The sequence below is a fragment of the Oncorhynchus tshawytscha genome, linkage group LG16 (genome assembly GCF_018296145.1).
Source record: "Oncorhynchus tshawytscha isolate Ot180627B linkage group LG16, Otsh_v2.0, whole genome shotgun sequence".
In the NCBI taxonomy this organism is placed as follows: Eukaryota; Metazoa; Chordata; class Actinopteri; order Salmoniformes; family Salmonidae; genus Oncorhynchus; species Oncorhynchus tshawytscha.
The window spans coordinates 4,373,433-4,397,803 of NC_056444.1; the positions used below are offsets into that span (position 1 = coordinate 4,373,433).

Genomic DNA, 24,371 nt, shown 5'->3' on the forward strand with positions numbered 1-24,371 from the left:
TACGACGCGTCGGAACACGTCAGATCGTCACTGAGATAAGGGCAAAAGGCGCGTCGTGGAAACCGGAGGAAGACTATAGCGCTCTTGTGCCACCTGTGGGAAATTTTGCATAAGTGTTGTCAGATGAATGAAGGTAGAGGAAAAACGTTGTAACAAAATGTGTTATTCAACAATTAGCCATTGTTTTAGACGTTTTTTTCTCATTTTGGTTTTCTTTTTTAAATCAAATAAAATAACAGTCAGACTTTTTGGGGCGGCAGGGTAGCCTAGTGGTTAGAGTGTAGAGGAGGTAGGTACACTAGTGGTTAGAGTGTAGAGGTGTCAGGTAGCCTAGTGGTTAGAGTGTAGAGGAGGCAGGTAGCCTAGTGGTTAGAGGAGGCAGGGTAGGCTAGTGATTAGAGTGTAGAGGAGGCACGTAGCGAGTCAGTGGTTAGAGGTGGCAGGTAGGCTAGTGGTTAGAGGAGGCAGGTAGCCTAGTGGTTAGAGGTGGCAGGTAGCCTAGTGGTTAGAGTGTAGAGGTGTTAGGTAGCCTAGTGGTTAGAGGAGGCAGGTAGCCTAGTGGTTAGAGTGTAGAGGTGGCAGGTAGTCTAGTGGTTAGAGGAGGCAGGTAGCCTAGTGGTTAGAGGTGGCAGGTAGCCTAGTGGTTAGAGTGTAGAGGTGTTAGGTAGCCTAGTGGTTAGAGGAGGCAGGTAGCCTAGTGGTTAGAGTGTAGAGGAGGCACGTAGCCTAGTGGTTAGAGGTGGCAGGTAGGCTAGTGGTTAGAGGTGGCAGGTAGGCTAGTGGTTAGAGTGTAGAGGAGGCAGGTAGCCTAGTGGTTAGAGTGTAGAGGAGGCAGGTAGCCTAGTGGTTAGAGGTGGCAGGTAGGCTAGTGGTTAGAGGTGGCAGGTAGGCTAGTGGTTAGAGTGTAGAGGAGGCAGGTAGCCTAGTGGTTAGAGTGTAGAGGAGGCAGGAAGCCTAGTGGTTAGAGTGTAGAGGAGGCAGGTAGCCTAGTGGTTAGAGGTGGCAGGTAGGCTAGTGGTTAGAGGTGGCAGGTAGGCTAGTGGTTAGAGTGTAGAGGAGGCAGGTAGCCTAGTGGTTAGAGTGTAGAGGAGGCAGGTAGCCTAGTGGTTAGAGGTGGCAGGGTAGCCTAGTGGTTAGAGTGTAGAGGCGGCAGGTAGCCTAGTGGTTAGAGTGTAGAGGAGGCAGGTAGCCTAGTGGTTAGAGTGTAGAGGCGGCAGGTAGCCTAGTGGTTAGAGTGTAGAGGAGGCAGGTAGCCTAGTGGTTAGAGTGTAGAGGAGGCAGGTAGCCTAGTGGTTAGAGTGTAGAGGTGGCAGGTAGCCTAGTGGTTAGAGGAGGCAGGTAGCCTAGTGGTTAGAGTGTAGAGGAGGTAGGTAGTAGCCTAGTGGTTAGAGTGTAGAGGAGGCAGGTAGCCTAGTGGTTAGAGTGTAGAGGAGGTAGGTAGTAGCCTAGTGGTTAGCGTGTAGAGGAGGTAGGTACACTAGTGGTTAGAGTGTAGAGGAGGCAAGGTAGCCTAGTGGTTAGAGTGTAGAGGTGGCAGGTAGCCTAGTGGTTAGAGTGTAGAGGTGGCAGGTAGCCTAGTGGTTAGAGTATAGAGGTGGCAGGTAGCCTAGTGGTTAGAGTGTAGAGGAGGCAGGAAGCCTAGTGGTTAGAGTGTAGAGGAGGCAGGTAGCCTAGTGGTTAGAGGTGGCAGGGTAGCCTAGTGGTTAGAGTGTAGAGGAGGCAGGGTAGCCTAGTGGTTAGCGTGTAGAGGAGGTAGGTACACTAGTGGTTAGAGTGTAGAGGAGGCAAGGTAGCCTAGTGGTTAGAGTGTAGAGGTGGCAGGTAGCCTAGTGGTTAGAGTGTAGAGGTGGCAGCTAGCCTAGTGGTTAGAGTGTAGAGGTGGCAGGGTAGCCTAGTGGTTAGAGTGTAGAGGAGGTAGGGTAGCCTAGTGGTTAGAGTGTAGAGGCGGCAGGTACACTAGTGGTTAGAGGAGGGAGGTAGCCTAGTGGTTAGAGTGTATAGACGGCAGGTAGCCTAGTGGTTAGAGTGTAGAGGAGGTAGGTACACTAGTGGTTAGAGTGTAGAGGAGGCAGGTAGCCTAGTGGTTAGAGTGTAGAGGTGGCAGGTAGCCTAGTGGTTAGAGTGTAGAGGAGGTAGGTACACTAGTGGTTAGAGTGTAGAGGTGGCAGGGTAGCCTAGTGGTTAGAGTGTAGAGGAGGTAGGTAGCCTAGTGGTTAGAGTGTAGAGGTGGCAGGGAGGCCTAGTGGTTAGAGTGTAGAGGTGGTAGGTAGCCTAGTGGTTAGAGTGTAGAGGCGGCAGGTACACTAGTGGTGAGAGTGTAGAGGTGGCAGGTAGTCTAGTGGTTAGAGTGTAGAGGAGGCAGGTAGCCTAGTGGTTAGAGTGTAGAGGTGGCAGGTAGCCTAGTGGTTAGAGTGTAGAGGAGGTAGGTACACTAGTGGTTAGAGTGTAGAGGTGGCAGGGTAGCCTAGTGGTTAGAGTGTAGAGGAGGTAGGTAGCCTAGTGGTTAGAGTGTAGAGGTGGCAGGGAGGCCTAGTGGTTAGAGTGTAGAGGTGGTAGGTAGCCTAGTGGTTAGAGTGTAGAGGCGGCAGGTACACTAGTGGTGAGAGTGTAGAGGTGGCAGGTAGTCTAGTGGTTAGAGTGTAGAGGTGGCAGGTAGCCTAGTGGTTAGAGTGTAGAGGTGGCAGGGAGGCCTAGTGGTTAGAGTTTAGAGGTGGCAGGTAGCCTAGTGGTTAGAGTGTAGAGGAGGTAGGTACACTAGTGGTTAGAGTGTAGAGGAGGCAGGTAGCCTAGTGGTTAGAGTGTAGAGGTGGCAGGTAGCCTAGTGGTTAGAATGTAGAGGAGGTAGGTACACTAGTGGTTAGAGTGTAGAGGTGGCAGGGTAGCCTAGTGGTTAGAGTGTAGAGGAGGTAGGTAGCCTAGTGGTTAGAGTGTAGAGGTGGCAGGGAGGCCTAGTGGTTAGAGTGTAGAGGAGGCAGGTAGCCTAGTGGTTAGAGTGTAGAGGAGGTAGGTACACTAGTGGTTAGAGTGTAGAGGTGGCAGGGTAGCCTAGTGGTTAGAGTGTAGAGGAGGTAGGTACATTAGTGGTTAGAGTGTAGAGGTGGCAGGTAGTCTAGTGGTTAGAGTGTAGAGGTGGCAGGTAGCCTAGTGGTTAGAGTGTAGAGGTGGCAGGTAGCCTAGTGGTTAGAGTGTAGAGGAGGTAGGTACACTAGTGGTTAGAGTGTAGAGGTGGCAGGGTAGCCTAGTGGTTAGAGTGTAGAGGAGGTAGGTACATTAGTGGTTAGAGTGTAGAGGTGGCAGGTAGTCTAGTGGTTAGAGTGTAGAGGTGGCAGGTAGCCTAGTGGTTAGAGTGTAGAGGTGGCAGGTAGCCTAGTGGTTAGAGTGTAGAGGAGGTAGGTACACTAGTGGTTAGAGTGTAGAGGAGGCAGGTAGCCTAGTGGTTAGAGTGTAGAGGTGGCAGGTAGCCTAGTGGTTAGAGTGTAGAGGTGGCAGGTTGGCTAGTGGTTAGAGTGTAGAGGTGGCAGGTAGCCTAGTGGTTAGAGTGTAGAGGTGGCAGGTAGCCTAGTGGTTAGAGTGTAGAGGTGGCAGGGAGGCCTAGTGGTTAGAGTGTAGAGGTGGCAGGTAGCCTAGTGGTTAGAGTGTAGAGGTGACAGGTAGCCTAGTGGTGAGAGTGTAGAGGCAGGTAGTCTAGTGGTTAGAGTGTAGAGGTGGCAGGTAGTCTAGTGGTTAGAGTGTAGAGGTGGCAGGTAGCCTAGTGGTTAGAGTGTAGAGGTGGCAGGGAGGCCTAGTGGTTAGAGTGTAGAGGTGGCAGGTAGCCTAGTGGTTAGAGTGTAGAGGTGGCAGGTAGCCTAGTGGTTAGAGTGTAGAGGTGGCAGGTTGGCTAGTGGTTAGAGTGTAGAGGTGGCAGGTAGCCTAGTGGTTAGAGTGTAGAGAGGTGGCAGGGAGGCCTAGTGGTTAGAGTGTAGAGGTGGCAGGTAGCCTAGTGGTTAGAGTGTAGAGGTGGCAGGTAGTCTAGTGGTTAGAGTGTAGAGGTGGCAGGTAGTCTAGTGGTTAGAGGAGGCAGGTAGCCTAGTGGTTAGAGTGTAGAGGCGGCAGGTAGCCTAGTGGTTAGAGTGTAGAGGAGGTAGGTACACTAGTGGTTAGAGTGTAGAGGTGGCAGGTAGCCTAGTGGTTAGAGTGTAGAGGTGGCAGGGTATCCTAGTGGTTAGAGTGTAGAGGTGGTAGGTAACCTAGTGTTTAGAGTGTAGAGGAGGTAGGGTAGCCTAGTGGTTAGAGTGTAGAGGCGGCAGGTACCCTAGTGGTTAGAGTGTAGAGGTGGCAGGTAGCCTAGTGGTTAGAGTGTAGAGGAGGCAGGTAGCCTAATGGTTAGAGTGTAGAGGTGGCAGGTAGCCTAGTGGTTAGAGTGTAGAGGTGGCAGGTAGCCTAGTGGTTAGAGTGTAGAGGTGGCAGGGTAGCCTAGTGGTTAGGGTGTAGAGGAGGTAGGTACACTAGTGGTTAGAGTGTAGAGGTGGCAGGTAGTCTAGTGGTTAGAGTGTAGAGGAGGTAGGTACACTAGTGGTTAGAGTGTAGAGGAGGCAGGTAGCCTAGTGGTTAGAGTGTAGAGGTGGCAGGTAGCCTAGTGGTTAGAGTGTAGAGGAGGTAGGTACACTAGTGGTTAGAGTGTAGAGGTGGCAGGGTAGCCTAGTGGTTAGAGTGTAGAGGAGGTAGGTAGCCTAGTGGTTAGAGTGTAGAGGTGGCAGGGAGGCCTAGTGGTTAGAGTGTAGAGGAGGTAGGTACACTAGTGGTTAGAGTGTAGAGGTGGCAGGTAGTCTAGTGGTTAGAGTGTAGAGGTGGCAGGTAGTCTAGTGGTTAGAGTGTAGAGGAGGTAGGTACACTAGTGGTTAGAGTGTAGAGGTGGCAGGTAGTCTAGTGGTTAGAGTGTAGAGGAGGCAGGTAGACTAGTGGTTAGAGGAGGCAGGTAGCCTAGTGGTTAGAGTGTAGAGGTGGCAGGTAGCCTAGTGGTTAGAGTGTAGAGGTGGCAGGTAGCCTAGTGGTTAGAGTGTAGAGGTGGCAGGAGGCCTAGTGGTTAGAGTGTAGAGGTGGCAGGTAGCCTAGTGGTTAGAGTGTAGGGGCGGCAGGTAGCCTAGTGGTTAGAGTGTAGAGGAGGTAGGTACACTAGTGGTTAGAGTGTAGAGGTGGCAGGTAGCCTAGTGGTTAGAGTGTAGAGGTGGCAGGGTAGCCTAGTGGTTAGAGTGTAGAGGTGGCAGGGTATCCTAGTGGTTAGAGTGTAGAGGTGGTAGGTAACCTAGTGTTTAGAGTGTAGAGGAGGTAGGGTAGCCTAGTGGTTAGAGTGTAGAGGCGGCAGGTAGCCTAGTGGTTAGAGTGTAGAGGTGGCAGGTAGCCTAGTGGTTAGAGTGTAGAGGTGGCAGGGTAGCCTAGTGGTTAGGGTGTAGAGGGGTAGGTACACTAGTGGTTAGAGTGTAGAGGTGGCAGGTAGTCTAGTGGTTAGAGTGTAGAGGAGGTAGGTACACTAGTGGTTAGAGTGTAGAGGAGGCAGGTAGCCTAGTGGTTAGAGTGTAGAGGTGGCAGGTAGCCTAGTGGTTAGAGTGTAGAGGAGGTAGGTACACTAGTGGTTAGAGTGTAGAGGTGGCAGGGTAGCCTAGTGGTTAGAGTGTAGAGGAGGTAGGTAGCCTAGTGGTTAGAGTGTAGAGGTGGCAGGGAGGCCTAGTGGTTAGAGTGTAGAGGAGGTAGGTTCACTAGTGGTTAGAGTGTAGAGGTGGCAGGTAGTCTAGTGTTAGAGTGTAGAGGTGGCAGGTAGTCTAGTGGTTAGAGTGTAGAGGAGGTAGGTACACTAGTGGTTAGAGTGTAGAGGAGGCAGGTAGCCTAGTGGTTAGAGTGTAGAGGAGGTAGGTACACTAGTGGTTAGAGTGTAGAGGTGGCAGGGTAGCCTAGTGGTTAGAGTGTAGAGGAGGTAGGTACACTAGTGGTTAGAGTGTAGAGGTGGCAGGTAGTCTAGTGGTTAGAGTGTAGAGGTGGCAGGTAGCCTAGTGGTTAGAGTGTAGAGGTGGCAGGGAGGCCTAGTGGTTAGAGTGTAGAGGTGGCAGGTAGCCTAGTGGTTAGAGTGTAGAGGAGGTAGGTACACTAGTGGTTAGAGTGTAGAGGAGGCAGGTAGCCTAGTGGTTAGAGTGTAGAGGTGGCAGGTAGCCTAGTGGTTAGAGTGTAGAGGTGGCAGGTTGGCTAGTGGTTAGAGTGTAGAGGTGGCAGGTAGCCTAGTGGTTAGAGTGTAGAGGTGGCAGGTAGCCTAGTGGTTAGAGTGTAGAGGTGGCAGGGAGGCCTAGTGGTTAGAGTGTAGAGGTGACAGGTAGCCTAGTGGTGAGAGTGTAGAGGCAGGTAGTCTAGTGGTTAGAGTGTAGAGGTGGCAGGTAGTCTAGTGGTTAGAGTGTAGAGGTGGCAGGTAGCCTAGTGGTTAGAGTGTAGAGGTGGCAGGGAGGCCTAGTGGTTAGAGTGTAGAGGTGGCAGGTAGCCTAGTGGTTAGAGTGTAGAGGTGGCAGGTAGTCTAGTGGTTAGAGTGTAGAGGTGGCAGGTAGTCTAGTGGTTAGAGTGTAGAGGAGGTAGGTACACTAGTGGTTAGAGTGTAGAGGAGGCAGGTAGCCTAGTGGTTAGAGTGTAGAGGAGGTAGGTACACTAGTGGTTAGAGTGTAGAGGTGGCAGGTAGTCTAGTGGTTAGAGTGTAGAGGTGGCAGGTATCCTAGTGGTTAGAGTGTAGAGGTGGCAGGGTAACCTAGTGTTTAGAGTGTAGAGGAGGTAGGGTAGCCTAGTGGTTAGAGTGTAGAGGCGGCAGGTACCTAGTGGTTAGAGTGTAGAGGTGGCAGGTAGCCTAGTGGTTAGAGTGTAGAGGTGGCAGGTAGCCTAGTGGTTAGAGTGTAGAGGTGGCAGGTAGCCTAGTGGTTAGAGTGTAGAGGTGGCAGGTAGCCTAGTGGTTAGAGTGTAGAGGTGGCAGGGTAGCCTAGTGGTTAGGGTGTAGAGGAGGTAGGTACACTAGTGGTTAGAGTGTAGAGGTGGCAGGTAGTCTAGTGGTTAGAGTGTAGAGGAGGTAGGTACACTAGTGGTTAGAGTGTAGAGGAGGCAGGTAGCCTAGTGGTTAGAGTGTAGAGGTGGCAGGTAGCCTAGTGGTTAGAGTGTAGAGGAGGTAGGTACACTAGTGGTTAGAGTGTAGAGGTGGCAGGGTAGCCTAGTGGTTAGAGTGTAGAGGAGGTAGGTAGCCTAGTGGTTAGAGTGTAGAGGTGGCAGGGAGGCCTAGTGGTTAGGGTGTAGAGGAGGTAGGTACACTAGTGGTTAGAGTGTAGAGGTGGCAGGTAGTCTAGTGGTTAGAGTGTAGAGGTGGCAGGTAGTCTAGTGGTTAGAGTGTAGAGGAGGTAGGTACACTAGTGGTTAGAGTGTAGAGGAGGCAGGTAGCCTAGTGGTTAGAGTGTAGAGGAGGTAGGTACACTAGTGGTTAGAGTGTAGAGGTGGCAGGGTAGCCTAGTGGTTAGAGTGTAGAGGAGGTAGGTACACTAGTGGTTAGAGTGTAGAGGTGGCAGGTAGTCTAGTGGTTAGAGTGTAGAGGTGGCAGGTATCCTAGTGGTTAGAGTGTAGAGGTGGCAGGGAGGCCTAGTGGTTAGAGTGTAGAGGTGGCAGGTAGCCTAGTGGTTAGAGTGTAGGGGCGGCAGGTAGCCTAGTGGTTAGAGTGTAGAGGAGGTAGGTACACTAGTGGTTAGAGTGTAGAGGTGGCAGGTAGCCTAGTGGTTAGAGTGTAGAGGTGGCAGGGTAGCCTAGTGGTTAGAGTGTAGAGGTGGCAGGGTATCCTAGTGGTTAGAGTGTAGAGGTGGTAGGTAACCTAGTGTTTAGAGTGTAGAGGAGGTAGGGTAGCCTAGTGGTTAGAGTGTAGAGGCGGCAGGTACCCTAGTGGTTAGAGTGTAGAGGTGGCAGGTAGCCTAGTGGTTAGAGTGTAGAGGTGGCAGGTAGCCTAGTGGTTAGAGTGTAGAGGTGGCAGGTAGCCTAGTGGTTAGAGTGTAGAGGTGGCAGGGTAGCCTAGTGGTTAGGGTGTAGAGGGGGTAGGTACACTAGTGGTTAGAGTGTAGAGGTGGCAGGTAGTCTAGTGGTTAGAGTGTAGAGGAGGTAGGTACACTAGTGGTTAGAGTGTAGAGGAGGCAGGTAGCCTAGTGGTTAGAGTGTAGAGGTGGCAGGTAGCCTAGTGGTTAGAGTGTAGAGGAGGTAGGTACACTAGTGGTTAGAGTGTAGAGGTGGCAGGGTAGCCTAGTGGTTAGAGTGTAGAGGAGGTAGGTAGCCTAGTGGTTAGAGTGTAGAGGTGGCAGGGAGGCCTAGTGGTTAGAGTGTAGAGGAGGTAGGTTCACTAGTGGTTAGAGTGTAGAGGTGGCAGGTAGTCTAGTGTTAGAGTGTAGAGGTGGCAGGTAGTCTAGTGGTTAGAGTGTAGAGGAGGTAGGTACACTAGTGGTTAGAGTGTAGAGGAGGCAGGTAGCCTAGTGGTTAGAGTGTAGAGGAGGTAGGTACACTAGTGGTTAGAGTGTAGAGGTGGCAGGGTAGCCTAGTGGTTAGAGTGTAGAGGAGGTAGGTACACTAGTGGTTAGAGTGTAGAGGTGGCAGGTAGTCTAGTGGTTAGAGTGTAGAGGTGGCAGGTAGCCTAGTGGTTAGAGTGTAGAGGTGGCAGGGAGGCCTAGTGGTTAGAGTGTAGAGGTGGCAGGTAGCCTAGTGGTTAGAGTGTAGAGGAGGTAGGTACACTAGTGGTTAGAGTGTAGAGGAGGCAGGTAGCCTAGTGGTTAGAGTGTAGAGGTGGCAGGTAGCCTAGTGGTTAGAGTGTAGAGGTGGCAGGTTGGCTAGTGGTTAGAGTGTAGAGGTGGCAGGTAGCCTAGTGGTTAGAGTGTAGAGGTGGCAGGTAGCCTAGTGGTTAGAGTGTAGAGGTGGCAGGGAGGCCTAGTGGTTAGAGTGTAGAGGTGGCAGGTAGCCTAGTGGTTAGAGTGTAGAGGTGGCAGGTAGTCTAGTGGTTAGAGTGTAGAGGTGGCAGGTAGTCTAGTGGTTAGAGTGTAGAGGAGGTAGGTACACTAGTGGTTAGAGTGTAGAGGAGGCAGGTAGCCTAGTGGTTAGAGTGTAGAGGAGGTAGGTACACTAGTGGTTAGAGTGTAGAGGTGGCAGGGTAGCCTAGTGATTAGAGTGTAGAGGAGGTAGGTACACTAGTGGTTAGAGTGTAGAGGTGGCAGGTAGTCTAGTGGTTAGAGTGTAGAGGTGGCAGGTAGCCTAGTGGTTAGAGTGTAGAGGTGGCAGGGAGGCCTAGTGGTTAGAGTTTAGAGGTGGCAGGTAGCCTAGTGGTTAGAGTGTAGAGGAGGTAGGTACACTAGTGGTTAGAGTGTAGAGGAGGCAGGTAGCCTAGTGGTTAGAGTGTAGAGGTGGCAGGTTGGCTAGTGGTTAGAGTGTAGAGGAGGTAGGTACACTAGTGGTTAGAGTGTAGAGGAGGCAGGTAGCCTAGTGGTTAGAGTGTAGAGGTGGCAGGTTGGCTAGTGGTTAGAGTGTAGAGGTGGCAGGTAGCCTAGTGGTTAGAGTGTAGAGGTGGCAGGTAGCCTAGTGGTTAGAGTGTAGAGGTGGCAGGAGGCCTAGTGGTTAGAGTGTAGAGGTGGCAGGTAGCCTAGTGGTTAGAGTGTAGAGGTGGCAGGTAGCCTAGTGGTTAGAGTGTAGAGGCGGCAGGTAGCCTAGTGGTTAGAGTGTAGAGGAGGCAGGTAGCCTAGTGGTTAGAGTATAGAGGAGGCAGGTAGCCTAGTGGTTAGAGTGTAGAGGTGGCAGGTAGCCTAGTGGTTAGAGTGTAGAGGAGGCAGGTAGCCTAGTGGTTAGATTGTAGAGGTGGCAGGGAGGCCTAGTGGTTAGAGGAGGGAGGTAGCCTAGTGGTTAGAGTATAGAGGTGGCAGGGTAGCCTAGTGGTTAGAGTGTAGAGGTGGCAGGTAGCCTAGTGGTTAGAGTGTAGAGGCGGTAGGTAGCCTAGTGGTTAGAGGAGGCAGGTAGCCTAGTGGTTAGAGTGTAGAGGCGGCAGGTAGCCTAGTGGTTAGAGTGTAGAGGCGGCAGGTAGTCTAGTGGTTAGAGTGTCGAGGCGGCAGGTAGCCTAGTGGTTAGAGTGTAGAGGTGGCAGGTAGCCTAGTGGTTAGAGTGTTGAGGTGGCAGGTAGCCTAGTGGTTAGAGTGTAGAGGTGGCAGGTAGCCTAGTGGTTAGAGTGTAGAGGTGGCAGGTAGCCTAGTGGTTAGAGTGTAGAGCTGGCAGGTAGTCTAGTGGTTAGAGTGTAGAGGAGGTAGGGAGTCTAGTGGTTAGAGTGTAGAGGTGGCAGGTAGCCTAGTAATTAGAGGTGGCAGGTAGCCTAGTGGTTAGAGTATAGAGGTGGCAGGTAGTCTAGTGGTTAGAGGAGGGAGGCATGTAGTCTAGTGGTTAGAGGCAGGTAGTCTAGTGGTTAGAGGAGGCAGGTAGCCTAGTGGTTAGAGGAGGCAGGTAGCCTAGTGGTTAGAGTGTAGAGGTGGCAGGTAGTCTAGTGGTTAGAGTGTAGAGGTGGCAGGTAGCCTAGTGGTTAGAGTGTAGAGGTGGCAGGTAGTCTAGTGGTTAGAGGAGGCAGGTAGCCTAGTGGTTAGAGGAGGCGGGTAGTCTAGTGGTTAGAGGAAGAAGGTAGCCTAGTGGTTAGAGGAGGGAGGCAGGTAGCCTAGTGGTTAGAGGAGGCAGTTAGTCCAGTGGTTAGAGGAGGCAGGTAGCCTAGTGGTTAGAGGAGGCAGGTAGCCTAGTGGTTAGAGGAGGCGGGTAGTCTAGTGGTTAGAGGAGGCGGGTAGCCTAGTGGTTAGAGGAGGCAGGTAGCCTAGTGGTTAGAGGAGGCAGTTAGTCCAGTGGTTAGAGGAGGCAGGTAGCCTAGTGGTTAGAGGAGGCGGGTAGCCTAGTGGTTAGAGGAGGAGGCAGGTAGCCTAGTGGTTAGAGGAGGCAGTTAGTCTAGTGGTTAGAGGAGGCAGGTGGCCTAGTCGTTAGAGGAGGCAGGTAGCCTAGTGGTTAGAGGAGGCAGGTAGTCTAGTGCTTAGAGGAGACAGGTAGCCTAGTGGTTAGAGTAGGGAGGCAGGTAGCCTAGTGGTTAGAGGAGGCAGTTAGTCTAGTGGTTAGAGGAGGCAGTTAGCCTAGTGGTTAGAGGAGGCAGGTAGTCTAGTGGTTAGAGGAGGCAGGTAGTCTAGTGGTTAGAGGAGGCAGGTAGCCTAGTGGTTAGAGGAGGCAGGTAGCCTAGTGGTTAGAGGAGGCAGGTAGACTAGTGGTTAGAGGAGGCAGGTAGCCTAGTGGTTAGAGGAGGCAGGTAGTCTAGTGGTTAGAGGAGGCAGGTAGCCTAGTGGTTAGAGGAGGCAGGTAGTCTCGTGGTTAGAGGAGACAGGTAGCCTAGTGGTTAGAGGAGGCAGGTAGCCTAGTGGTTAGAGGAGGCAGGTAGTCTAGTGGTTAGAGGAGGCAGGTAGCCTAGTGGTTAGAGGAGGGAGGCAGGTAGCCTAGTGGTTAGAGGAGGCAGTTAGTCTAGTGGTTAGAGGAGGCAGGTAGCCTAGTGGTTAGAGGAGACAGGTAGCCTAGTGGTTAGAGGAGGCAGGTAGTCTAGTGGTTAGAGGAGGCAGGGTAGCCTAGTGGTTAGAGTGTAGAGGAGGCAGGTAGTCTAGTGGTTAGAGGAGGCAGGGTAGCCTAGTGGTTAGAGTGTAGAGGAGGCAGGTAGTCTAGTGGTTAGAGAGTAGAGGTGGCAGGTAGCCTAGTAATTATAGGTGGCAGGTAGCCTAGTGGTTAGAGTATAGAGGTGGCAGGTAGTCTAGTGGTTAGAGGAGGCAGGTAGCCTAGTGGTTAGAGGAGGCGGGTAGTCTAGTGGTTAGAGGAAGAAGGTAGCCTAGTGGTTAGAGGAGGCAGTTAGTCCAGTGGTTAGAGGAGGCAGGTAGCCTAGTGGTTAGAGTGTAGAGGAGGTAGGTACACTAGTGGTTAGAGTGTAGAGGTGGCAGGTAGTCTAGTGGTTAGAGTGTAGAGGTGGCAGGTAGCCTAGTGGTTAGAGTGTAGAGGTGGCAGGGAGGCCTAGTGGTTAGAGTTTAGAGGTGGCAGGTAGCCTAGTGGTTAGAGTGTAGAGGAGGTAGGTACACTAGTGGTTAGAGTGTAGAGGAGGCAGGTAGCCTAGTGGTTAGAGTGTAGAGGTGGCAGGTTGGCTAGTGGTTAGAGTGTAGAGGTGGCAGGTAGCCTAGTGGTTAGAGTGTAGAGGTGGCAGGTAGCCTAGTGGTTAGAGTGTAGAGGTGGCAGGAGGCCTAGTGGTTAGAGTGTAGAGGTGGCAGGTAGCCTAGTGGTTAGAGTGTAGAGGTGGCAGGTAGCCTAGTGGTTAGAGTGTAGAGGCGGCAGGTAGCCTAGTGGTTAGAGTGTAGAGGAGGCAGGTAGCCTAGTGGTTAGAGTATAGAGGAGGCAGGTAGCCTAGTGGTTAGATTGTAGAGGTGGCAGGGAGGCCTAGTGGTTAGAGGAGGGAGGTAGCCTAGTGGTTAGAGTATAGAGGTGGCAGGGTAGCCTAGTGGTTAGAGTGTAGAGGTGGCAGGTAGCCTAGTGGTTAGAGTGTAGAGGCGGTAGGTAGCCTAGTGGTTAGAGGAGGCAGGTAGCCTAGTGGTTAGAGTGTAGAGGCGGCAGGTAGCCTAGTGGTTAGAGTGTAGAGGCGGCAGGTAGTCTAGTGGTTAGAGTGTCGAGGAGGCAGGTAGCCTAGTGGTTAGAGTGTAGAGGTGGCAGGTAGCCTAGTGGTTAGAGTGTTGAGGTGGCAGGTAGCCTAGTGGTTAGAGTGTAGAGGTGGCAGGTAGCCTAGTGGTTAGAGTGTAGAGGTGGCAGGTAGCCTAGTGGTTAGAGTGTAGAGCTGGCAGGTAGTCTAGTGGTTAGAGTGTAGAGGAGGTAGGGAGTCTAGTGGTTAGAGTGTAGAGGTGGCAGGTAGCCTAGTAATTAGAGGTGGCAGGTAGCCTAGTGGTTAGAGTATAGAGGTGGCAGGTAGTCTAGTGGTTAGAGGAGGGAGGCATGTAGTCTAGTGGTTAGAGGCAGGTAGTCTAGTGGTTAGAGGAGGCAGGTAGCCTAGTGGTTAGAGGAGGCAGGTAGCCTAGTGGTTAGAGAGTAGAGGTGGCAGGTAGCCTAGTAATTAGAGGTGGCAGGTAGCCTAGTGGTTAGAGTATAGAGGTGGCAGGTAGTCTAGTGGTTAGAGGAGGCAGGTAGCCTAGTGGTTAGAGGAGGCAGTTAGTCCAGTGGTTAGAGGAGGCAGGTAGCCTAGTGGTTAGAGGAGGCAGGTAGCCTAGTGGTTAGAGGAGGCGGGTAGTCTAGTGGTTAGAGGAGGCGGGTAGCCTAGTGGTTAGAGGAGGCAGGTAGCCTAGTGGTTAGAGGAGGCAGTTAGTCCAGTGGTTAGAGGAGGCAGGTAGCCTAGTGGTTAGAGGAGGCGGGTAGCCTAGTGGTTAGAGGAGGCAGGTAGCCTAGTGGTTAGAGGAGGCAGGTAGCCTAGTGGTTAGAGGAGGCGGGTAGTCTAGTGGTTAGAGGAAGAAGGTAGCCTAGTGGTTAGAGGAGGGAGGCAGGTAGCCTAGTGGTTAGAGGAGGCAGTTAGTCTAGTGGTTAGAGGAGGCAGGTGGCCTAGTCGTTAGAGGAGGCAGGTAGCCTAGTGGTTAGAGGAGGCAGGTAGTCTAGTGCTTAGAGGAGACAGGTAGCCTAGTGGTTAGAGTAGGGAGGCAGGTAGCCTAGTGGTTAGAGGAGGCAGTTAGTCTAGTGGTTAGAGGAGACAGGTAGCCTAGTGGTTAGAGGAGGCAGGTAGCCTAGTGGTTAGAGGAGGCAGGTAGCCTAGTGGTTAGAGGAGGCAGGTAGTCTAGTGGTTAGAGGAGGCAGGTAGTCTAGTGGTTAGAGGAGGCAGGTAGCCTAGTGGTTAGAGGAGGCAGGTAGCCTAGTGGTTAGAGGAGGCAGGTAGACTAGTGGTTAGAGGAGGCAGGTAGCCTAGTGGTTAGAGGAGGCAGGTAGTCTAGTGGTTAGAGGAGGCAGGTAGCCTAGTGGTTAGAGGAGGCAGGTAGTCTCGTGGTTAGAGGAGACAGGTAGCCTAGTGGTTAGAGGAGGCAGGTAGCCTAGTGGTTAGAGGAGGCAGGTAGTCTAGTGGTTAGAGGAGGCAGGTAGCCTAGTGGTTAGAGGAGGGAGGCAGGTAGCCTAGTGGTTAGAGGAGGCAGTTAGTCTAGTGGTTAGAGGAGGCAGGTAGCCTAGTGGTTAGAGGAGGCAGGTAGCCTAGTGGTTAGAGGAGGCAGGTAGTCTAGTGGTTAGAGGAGGCAGGTAGCCTAGTGGTTAGAGGAGGCAGGTAGCCTAGTGGTTAGAGGAGACAGGTAGCCTAGTGGTTAGAGGAGGCAGGTAGTCTAGTGGTTAGAGCGTTTGGCCAGTAACTGAAAGGTTGCTAGATCGAATCCCAAGGGGACAAGGTAAAAATCTGTCTTTCTGCCCCTGAGCAAGGCAGTTAACCCACTGTTCCTAGGCTGTCATTGTAAATAAGAATTTGTTCTTAACTGACTTGCCTAGTTAAATAAAGACTTGTAAAGATAACTTAGCTGTAAAAGTGGTACCTGTACAAGAGCTGATGAAGATTGTATTGTTTTTGTTAATTACATCAACAAAAATGCCAGTTTGATTTAAAGCTATGAAACTAAAGTGAAGTTATCCAAAATCCTATAAAACCATGTACACATCAGTTCTAATTACATTCAATAACTATATATTTCTGGTAAATTAATATTATTGAGAAAAAAAATGTTATTTTTTTATTGTAAAATAAAACAATATTTATAGATTTAAAAAAATAGATTAAAAATTAATTTAAAAAAAATCATCAAATATACTGGAAGATGTACTAAAATATATGTCTAACTAATCCTTCTATCTGTGATATAGTGGATACAGTCTTCTCTATCAATGGCAGGTGCTAATTCTGTTCAGGCAGTTTAATAGACAACCACCGGTGTCCTTCAACCTTTAACTCGCACATGCGCACCAGAGACATTCTCTTTCTCGGTGGACACAATGGCGGACGCAGAGTGAGTGATTTGTGCTCTGCCAGAATCTAAGTCCATCTACCGATTTAACACATATCATAAGTTATTTGACATAAAATGGTGTACCTACTTTTTAACAAACGTGTTGTTCGTATCAGTAGTGTTGAGCATTTCGTTTTTCTGCTCTACGATATTTGTGTTTATTTGGATGATTGGATGTGGGCAGAAAAAACACGTCCGGTTTGCGAAGGCATCTGCACGTTTCACGCTAACGTTATTATGCATGGCTCTTTAGTGTTACGGATATATTATCGATGGGTGTAGCGAATGTTTTCTGACTATTTTGCTGTTTGTTCCACCACAATACTACAAAATGCATTTGTCCCCGTCCGTTGTCTGATTTACGTTAACTAGTTAACCAAGTCAGGTTCACGTTTCGAGAGAAATGGCAAGTTAGCGGTGATGTTGCAAGCAGTCTTGACATGATGAGTTTTCTCTTCTTTTTTTTTTGTAAAATGAAAAACTATTACACTGCCATGTGGATACCGTATTAAAAACGTTCCGGTTCCGGTTCCTCTGAATGTGTGTTGCAGAAAGAAGGTTCCGGCGGTCCCGGAGAGCCTTTTGAAAAGGCGGAAGGCCTTCGCCACTATGAAGGCCTTGCGCATCAAGAAGATGCTTGCCGAAAAAAAAGTAAGTTTTTTTATTTATTTTTATTTTAGTTAGATAACTAGCAGGTTTCCACGTTGACTCTGTTTTAGAATATGTAGTTGATGTACTGGCATTGGCCCACTGCTGGTTGTTGGGGAAAATGGCTTAACCTTAACTGGTTTTAAGGATGCCCTGTAAATTCAAACTTCTATTACAATGTGGTTAATGATGCTCAACTTTTTTCCCCATCTTATCGACTCTGGTGAAACCAGTCTGAAAAAATAAAGCCAATTTGTCTGAAACCACATTGAAAAAAAACTACTGGCGATGTCCTAAATATGCCCCCCAGTCGTAATATTTAGCTATCCACTATCAGATTAAACATTTGCATCAAGCATAAAACAACTTGTGAAGTTAACTCCACGTGTTACACCCCCCCCAGCTTTAGTGCTCTGGTTCATACTTGATGTTTTGTATCCCCAGACTCGCAAGGTGACCAGGCACCTGATCTACAAGAGGGCTGAGAAGTACCACAAGGAGTACAGGGAGATGTACCGACGTGAGATCCGCATGGGGCGGACAGCCCGCAAGGTTGGGAACTTCTACGTCCCAGCTGAGCCCAAGCTGGCCTTCGTCATCAGGATCAGGGGGTAAGTTTATTTTTTGGGGGGGCTGAAAGTGTCTGCTAAATGACATTGTCAGAATGGCCTCTTATCTCAGTGGCTTGTTCACCATTTTCACTCAGGTGCTGGGTAAAAAGATATTAATAATTACTAATAATAATAGTAATATTAAATCTACGGTCACATAGTTGTTTTGTATATCCTGTCTTCCTTTGTTATCTTAAACTCAACTCTGGGTCTCTAAGCCAGTTCCACTGGGGTTTTTCTAAATCAGGATCATGATTTAGATCTAGTACACAAGGATATGCAATTAATTATGAGGTAGAACAGAACACCAGACAGGCTCAAGATCTCGAAGGGTAATAGGTACCTCGTGTATACACAATGTGGTTAATGATGCACAACTTTTTTTCCCCGTCTTATCGACTCTGGTGAAACCAGTCTGAAAAAAAAATAAGCCAATTTGTCTGAAACCACACTGAGTGTAAACTAAAGCGGACTGAAAAATGGATTATTGGTACGGTTCTGAAAACACAAGTGTAACTACCTTTCCCTGTCCCTCCCAGTATCAACGGTGTCAGTCCCAAGGTGCGCAAGGTCCTCCAGCTCATGCGTCTGCGTCAGATCTTCAACGGAGTCTTCGTCAAACTGAACAAGGCTTCCATCAACATGTTGAGGATCGCCGAGCCCTACATCGCTTGGGGGTAAGGCTGCCGTGACCATCTGCTTGAATGTGGACACCCATTTCCAGGGGGGTAACAAGTCCAGTGCCACTCATTTTAACCCCCCCCCCTCTCTAATCAGGGACTGATTTAGACCCGGGACACATAGTAGGTGCGTTTTAATTCCGGTAGAACAGAACCAGCAACACTCTGGACCTCTGGGCTTGGATTTGAATACCCCTTCCCTATTTTATGGGTTCTGTTTCGTGTGTATATATCGATTTATTTGCCAGTGATTAAGTTAAGATTTTTAAATTTTTTATTTCACCTTTATTTAACCAGGTTGGCTAGTAGAGAACACCTTTATTTAACCAGGTAGGCTAGTTGAGAACACCTTTATTTAACCAGGTAGGCTAGTTGAGAACACCTTTATTTAACCAGGTAGGCTAGTTGAGAACACCTTTATTTAACCAGGTAGGCTAGTAGAGAACACCTTTATTTAACCAGGTAGGCCAGTTGAGAACAAGTTCTCATTTGCAACTGCGACCTGGCCAAGATAAAGCATAGCAGTGTGAGCAGACAACACAGAGTTACACATGGAATAAACAATTAACAAGTCAATAACACAGTAGAAAACAAAGGGGGAGTCTATATACAATGTGTGCAAAAGGCATGAGGAGGTAGGCGAATAATTACAATTTAGCAGATTAACACTGGAGTGATAAATGATCAGATGATCATGTACAGGTAGAGATATTGGTGTGCAAAAGAGCAGAAAAGTAAATAAATATAAACAGTATGGGAATGAGGTAGGTAAATTTGGGTGGGCTATTTACCAATAGACTATGTACAGCTGCAGCGATCGGTTAGCTGCTCAGATAGCAGATGTTTGAAGTTGGTGAGGGAGATAAAAGTCTCCAACTTCAGCGATTTTTGCAATTCGTTCCAGTCACAGGCAGCAGAGTACTGGAACGAAAGGCGGCCAAATGAGGTGTTGGCTTTAGGGATGATCAGTGAGATACACCTGCTGGAGCGCGTGCTACGGATGGGTGTTGAAATCGTGACCAGTGAACTGAGATAAGGCGGAGCTTTACCTAGCATGGACTTGTAGATGACCTGGAGCCAGTGGGTCTGGCGACGAATATGTAATGAGGGCCATCTAAGATGGTACAATTTGAAAACTGCTGTCATTTTCCCAGAGGTTTTACACAATGTGGTTAATGATGCACAACTTTTTTCCCCGTCTTATCGACTCTGGTGAAACCCAGCCTGAAAAGAAAAAAAAGCCAATTTGTCTGAAACCACATTGAGATATTACTAATGGCACTCTCTAACTGCAGTCAACCAGTCACACACTTCTGTGGCATGCCTGGTATAAATTACCCATTGATGTTTTTTTGTTTGGGTGCAGGAATTTTTCGCTGGTTTGATGAGGCTTTGCTATGTGGTGGCAAATACATGTCATTAGTTTAACGCTTTTCAGTTCTCAAAGCTCCCCGAAAAATAGAAAATAATATATATATATATTGAATGAAGCTGGGTAAAATGGCAACCATAAGCTAGGTGTTAAGTACATAACTGATCGTGTTTGTGGTCGTGTCTCCCAGGTACCCCAACCTGAAGTCTGTGCGCGAGCTGATCTACAAGCGTGGCCATGGCAGGATGACCAAGCAGCGCATCGCCCTCACGGACAACGCCCTGATCGAGAAGGCCCTGGGTATATTTTTCCGCTACTTCTTTACGGCTGTTTTTTTTTCCACAGGCAGTCCAATTCTGATCTTTTGTCCAATTATTGGCAAAGAACTCATCTGGTTGGTTAAAAGGTCAATCGGTGGACAAAGATCTGATTTGGGCTGCCGGTACTGTATGCGACTGGATGGATAGATCTATCTACATCTCTATCTCTGAGAAGTGAAGGCCAGTTTTAAATACTAAGCTAGGGCAGGAAGCCTCTTTACTCCCATCTTATAAACTTATACACAATGTGGTTAATGATGCTCAACTTTTTTCCCCATCTTATCGACTCTGGTGAAACCAGTCTGAAAAAAAATAAGCCAATTTGTCTGAAACCACATTGAAAAACCAACTGCATTTGGATAATGTTTAAATTAATGGACCTAGATATCCCATTTACTGTACACAGACCGTTGTCCATTTAAAGGGGTAGTCTACACAGACCGTTGTCCATTTAAAGGGGTAGTCTACACAGACCATTGTCCATTAGAGGGGTAGTCTACACAGACCGTTGTCCATTTAAAGGGGTAGTCTACACAGACCGTTGTCCATTAGAGGGGTAGTCTACACAGACCGTTGTCCATTAGAGGGGTAGTCTACACAGACCGTTGTCCATTAGAGGGGTAGTCTACACAGACCGTTGTCCATTAGAGGGGTAGTCTACACAGACCGTTGTCCATTAGAGGGGTAGTCTACACAGACCGTTGTCCATTAGAGGGGTAGTCTACACAGACCGTTGTCCATTAAAGGGGTAGTCTACACAGACCGTTGTCCATTAAAGGGGTAGTCTACACAGACCGTTGTCCATTAGAGGGGTAGTCTACACAGACCGTTGTCCATTAGAGGGGTAGTCTACACAGACCGTTGTCCATTTAAAGGGGTAGTCTACACAGACCGTTGTCCATTAAAGGGGTAGTCTACACAGACCGTTGTCCATTAGAGGGGTAGTCTACACAGACCGTTGTCCATTAGAGGGGTAGTCTACACAGACCGTTGTCCATTAGAGGGGTAGTCTACACAGACCGTTGTCCATTAGAGGGGTAGTCTACACAGACCGTTGTCCATTAAAGGGGTAGTCTACACAGACCGTTGTCCATTAAAGGGGTAGTCTACACAGACCGTTGTCCATTAAAGGGGTAGTCTACACAGACCGTTGTCCATTAAAGGGGTAGTCTACACAGACCGTTGTCCATTAAAGGGGTAGTCTACACAGACCGTTGTCCATTTAAAGGGGTAGTCTACACAGACCGTTGTCCATTAAAGGGGTAGTCTACACAGACCGTTGTCCATTAAAGGGGTAGTCTACACAGACCGTTGTCCATTAAAGGGGTAGTCTACACAGACCGTTGTCCATTAAAGGGGTAGTCTACACAGACCGTTGTCCATTAAAGGGGTAGTCTACACAGACCGTTGTCCATTAAAGGGGTAGTCTACACAGACCGTTGTCCATTAAAGGGGTAGTCTACACAGACCGTTGTCCATTAAAGGGGTAGTCTACACAGACCGTTGTCCATTAAAGGGGTAGTCTACACAGACCGTTGTCCATTAAAGGGGTAGTCTACACAGACCGTTGTCCATTAGAGGGGTAGTCTACACAGACCGTTGTCCATTAGAGGGGTAGTCTACACAGACCGTTGTCCATTTAAAGGGGTAGTCTACACAGACCGTTGTCCATTAGAGGGGTAGTCTACACAGACCGTTGTCCATTAAAGGGGTAGTCTACACAGACCGTTGTCCATTAGAGGGGTCATTTGAGTCGTTACATTTCTCCATCCCTCGGCTGTTTACTAAAACAGTGACGGGGTGGAGGTTTAGTAGTTTGAGCTGCAGATTGCCTCAAAAGAATCGTGCCGTCTCTTCACTCTGGCGTTGTCCTCTTCCCTCCCTCTCTCTCTCCCTCCCTCCCTCAGGTAAATACGGCATCATCTGTGTGGAGGACCTGATCCACGAGATCTACACGGTTGGAAAGAACTTCAAGCCTGCCAACAACTTCCTGTGGCCCTTCAAACTGTCTACACCCCGCGGCGGCATGAACAAGAAGACGACTCACTTTGTGGAGGGAGGAGACGCTGGAAACAGGGAAGACCAGATCAACAGACTCGTCAGGAGGATGAACTAGAGAAGTGATGGTGAGACATTTGTTCCAGGGGGGGCTCTCAACTCCCGTTCCTGGGGAGCTACCCACCTCTATGTGTTCTAGCAAAACCTGATTTCGGCTTATCAACCAGTTAATTATTAAAATGATCTAGTGTTGGGACGCAACCCTGATGCCAGTAAACGCAGGTCCTGAAGATGAGTAGGCGAGACAATTTCCACCTTAAGTTTTATGGAATCGGCAAGATCTGGATTGGCTGAATTGGGTGTTTCAGTGTCGCTCCAGCATCAGGACAGTCTCAGGGGACAGTTTCTCAGCTCGGTCCAATTCAATCCCCCCAAAAAATCATTTTGGAAGTCATTATTTTCTACTTAAGTGTCCAGTTTCTAGTTTACGGAATGTGGTTAATGATGCTCAACTTTTTTCCCCATCTTATCGACTCTGGTGAAACCAGTCTGAAAAAATTAGCCAATTTTGTCTGAAACCACAAAGTGAACTACTGGCATTCCAAATGTGAAGTGAAAACCTGGTAATTCTGGACCCGGTTGTAATTCCACCGAGATCCCATTTCCTATTTTGATGGGGAACTATTATGAATTCTCTGGTTTAAACGGCCAGGCTCAGTGTTGAAATCATTTTTAAAAAACAATAAAAAATCCATTGTGTTTTTCAACCGCACATTATTTATTGTCGAGCAGTTTGTCCTGTTTATTTCCCAGCATCCCAGGCGGTGTCTCCTATGGGCTCCCTATTTGGCCCTCTCTATGGCATTTAGGTGCCCTTTGGGATGTTACCTTGGTTTCAGTCCTACAAAAAGCAGCTGGTTTACGGCACACTAGTTTAAGATGAATCAATATCCTAAAAGTGAAACTGGGAATATAATTATTTTTGTTATTGCGTGGCGTCAAGGAAACCGAGACGAGATTTCTGACGTCTTAAGTATTTTTACGGGTGTAAATCTGACTACACAAACTATTGGAAATGTTTATTTGTTGTAAATTAACAAAAAACTTTTTTTTTCTTCTGTTATTCATGTTGTGAATTTCTTTCTTTCAGGTTTTTCCACGGGATTCTGAGCTCTGTACAATAAATAAAAAAATATCAAAAGAAACGTATTTGTCGAACTCTGAAATCATTATTTTGTGGTTGTGGTGCTGCTGCCATCTAGTGTGGAATGTTGGAGCATCCAACTGTAAAAAATAAATAAGCTTGAATCCACTGTGCTCTATGATTTTTATCAATATTAATTCTGCAATTATATTAGATAAATATATTTGTAGATGGACCTGGAATTCAAGTACATTTTGATGCTGTACAATCAAACCACATTTCAAATGTATTTTGTGTTTTTTTGGGTCAAAGTTTAATTTTAACATGAGGTGTGTTAAGACTGACCACAAATATTATTGCAACATGTAAAGTGTTGGGTTTTCATGAGCCAAAATGTTTAAAAAATCCCAGACATTTTTTCCAAGTGCACAAAAACCGTATTACTCAAATGTAGTGCACGCATTTGTTTACATTCCTGTAAGTGAGCATTTCTCCTTTGCCAATATAATCCATCCACCTGAAAGGTGTGGCATATCAAGAAGCTGATTAAACACAATCCTTACATAGGTGCACCTTGTGCTGGGGGGGGGTGTCACTTTAAAATGTGTGGTTTTGTAGAAGAGAGACCCCCGTGTGAAAAATGATCCAAAACTAAGGCTTGAATGCAAAGCTGTTTATTGAAACATGGTGCCCAAAGTATATACCTAACTGAACGGTAAAAATACAACAGATGTGGCCTCGGGTCATCAGCAGTGTCACAACACAATGACACCAGTGGGGATGACTGCTGTTTTAGGGGCTCCTAACCAATTTTGTGGTGTTTCACATTGTAACTTATTCTGAACATAATGTTTTTAATGACTGAAAAACGCTTCTGGACATCAGAACAGCGATTACTCTTAACGAGACAAAGGAAGAGAAAAAAAATTCTTTAAGGATGTCATGTTGCCCCCAGACCTGGCCCAAATCCCCATCATTCACATGAAGGAAATACAGGGGGTGGAGATCAGGGTGCCTTGTGAGAGTTAGTCTGGTGGATAACCTGTCTCTACCATCTGTTCTATTAGTCAATGTGCAATCACTGACTGTTCTACCAAGGGGACATTAAAAACAAATATCTTATTTTTTTTTCTTAGCAAATATTAACAAAGAGAAATAGGCACGTGTAAACAAGCATACAAACAAACTATAGCCAGGAATCCTAAACAAATCATATTCATTAATAATACAAGTTTTTATTGTTTTTAATTTTTAGTTAAAGTAGTGCCATATTGTTTAAACTCAAAGTGAAAACAGGTTTTGAATTAGACTATTTGCAAATATGACATTTATCTGGTATTGTTAGCAGTCGAATTAAATTATAATTAACTACATCTTTTATGTCAGAATTTCTGAAATAAATCATTACATCAAACCCATTAAATAGTACAACCGGTCCAAATTGTTTTTTATGTAACAAAGTTCTGTATGTCAATCCCAAAAGTTATACTATAAAAGTTATACTATAAAGGTTATACTATAAAGGTTATACTATAAATACAGGAAAAAGGTTATACTATAAAAGTTATACTATAAAAGTTATACTATAAAGGTTATACTATAAAAGTTATACTATAAAAGTTATACTATAAATACAGGAAAAAAGTTATACTATAAAAGTTATACTATAAAAGTTATACTATAAATGCAGGAAAAACATCTCCACCCCATATTACTTTGGCCAATGGAAATTTAGACATAATTTTATTTATTTTCCTCTCATTGTCTCTAAATACAATACAGTTACTTGACTTGTTATCGGTAGCATAAGTATTCACAACAATGAATTGAACGTGGTTGACATCTACCAATCGTATAATCCATCTCCCTGTATTATCTGCTTCTTGACTCAGTATATGACCCTTAAAGTTGCCTTTTAAATAGCGACACCTGCTGGCCGATTAATACCAAACGAAAACCAAATATCATTCCCCCAATTGACTCTTCCAAAACGCAGTATCTGTGGAACAGGCATGAGTTTCTTGAATTAAATAAAAGTCGGCACTCTTACCCTTTACAATACAAAATTAAAGATTTCCTTTTCAAAATATTACGGATTCCCCTGGCATTAATAGAAAAACAGAAATGGACATTTACTATTAGAGTGACTAGATGAAGAATATTAAACTTGAATCAAAAATAAAAGTTCTTACTAGTTGCAAATAGTAAGAAATTTTGCACCACCACGCAAGTGGTTGACCTAAATTATATTTTTATACAATTACAAATAACATACCATAGATTGGTATAAACAAATAGTCATCAAGCTAACATTAAGTGTCAGATGCTCTTTCCTCAAAAAAATATAAAGTTTTATCAGATGCAAATAAAACTCAGTCCTGCACAACTCACTTGATAAATCCAGCAGTCAACAAACTAGGCGTAAGCGTGAATTTCCTTTCCATTAACAAAAGCCTTGGCTCCCGCAAAGCATGCACTTTTCCCTTCCTTCCTTGCTCTCTCAATCATCGGCCACAGACGATCCCGAGCTTCTTTG

The 24,371-nt window shown here is 47.3% G+C and overlaps 1 protein-coding gene, 2 non-coding genes and 3 pseudogenes across 3 annotated transcripts; all 6 read left to right on the plus strand.

Moving 5' to 3' along the window:
* Positions 1-14,931: 14,931 nt before the first annotated feature.
* On the plus strand, positions 14,932-21,900 carry LOC112215280 (60S ribosomal protein L7-like). Its single transcript, XM_042298688.1, has 7 exons — positions 14,932-15,062; positions 15,614-15,713; positions 16,155-16,321; positions 16,861-16,998; positions 18,564-18,673; positions 20,601-20,819; positions 21,842-21,900. The coding sequence occupies exons 1-6, from the start codon at positions 15,049-15,051 to the stop codon at positions 20,807-20,809; spliced, it is 738 nt and encodes a 245-aa protein (XP_042154622.1). The 5' UTR covers positions 14,932-15,048; the 3' UTR covers positions 20,810-20,819; positions 21,842-21,900.
* Positions 15,887-15,980, plus strand: LOC112216650. Its single transcript, XR_002948377.1, has one exon. It is a non-coding gene; the product is annotated as a small nucleolar SNORD12/SNORD106 (small nucleolar RNA).
* On the plus strand, positions 16,678-16,774 carry LOC112216654 (annotated as a pseudogene).
* On the plus strand, positions 18,167-18,264 carry LOC112216655 (annotated as a pseudogene).
* LOC112216651 lies at positions 18,938-19,032 on the plus strand (annotated as a pseudogene).
* LOC112216652 lies at positions 21,183-21,276 on the plus strand. Its single transcript, XR_002948378.1, has one exon. It is a non-coding gene; the product is annotated as a small nucleolar SNORD12/SNORD106 (small nucleolar RNA).
* Positions 21,901-24,371: the final 2,471 nt, after the last annotated feature.

What these genes read in the sequence shown, in the direction of transcription:
- LOC112215280 (XM_042298688.1), top strand. An exon ending in AGATGCTTGCCGAAAAAAAA is followed by an intron (nt 15,714 to 16,154) that starts GTAAGTTTTTTT and finishes TTGTATCCCCAG; the next exon opens with ACTCGCAAGGTGACCAGGCA. An exon ending in TTCGTCATCAGGATCAGGGG is followed by an intron (nt 16,322 to 16,860) that starts GTAAGTTTATTT and finishes TGTCCCTCCCAG; the next exon opens with TATCAACGGTGTCAGTCCCA.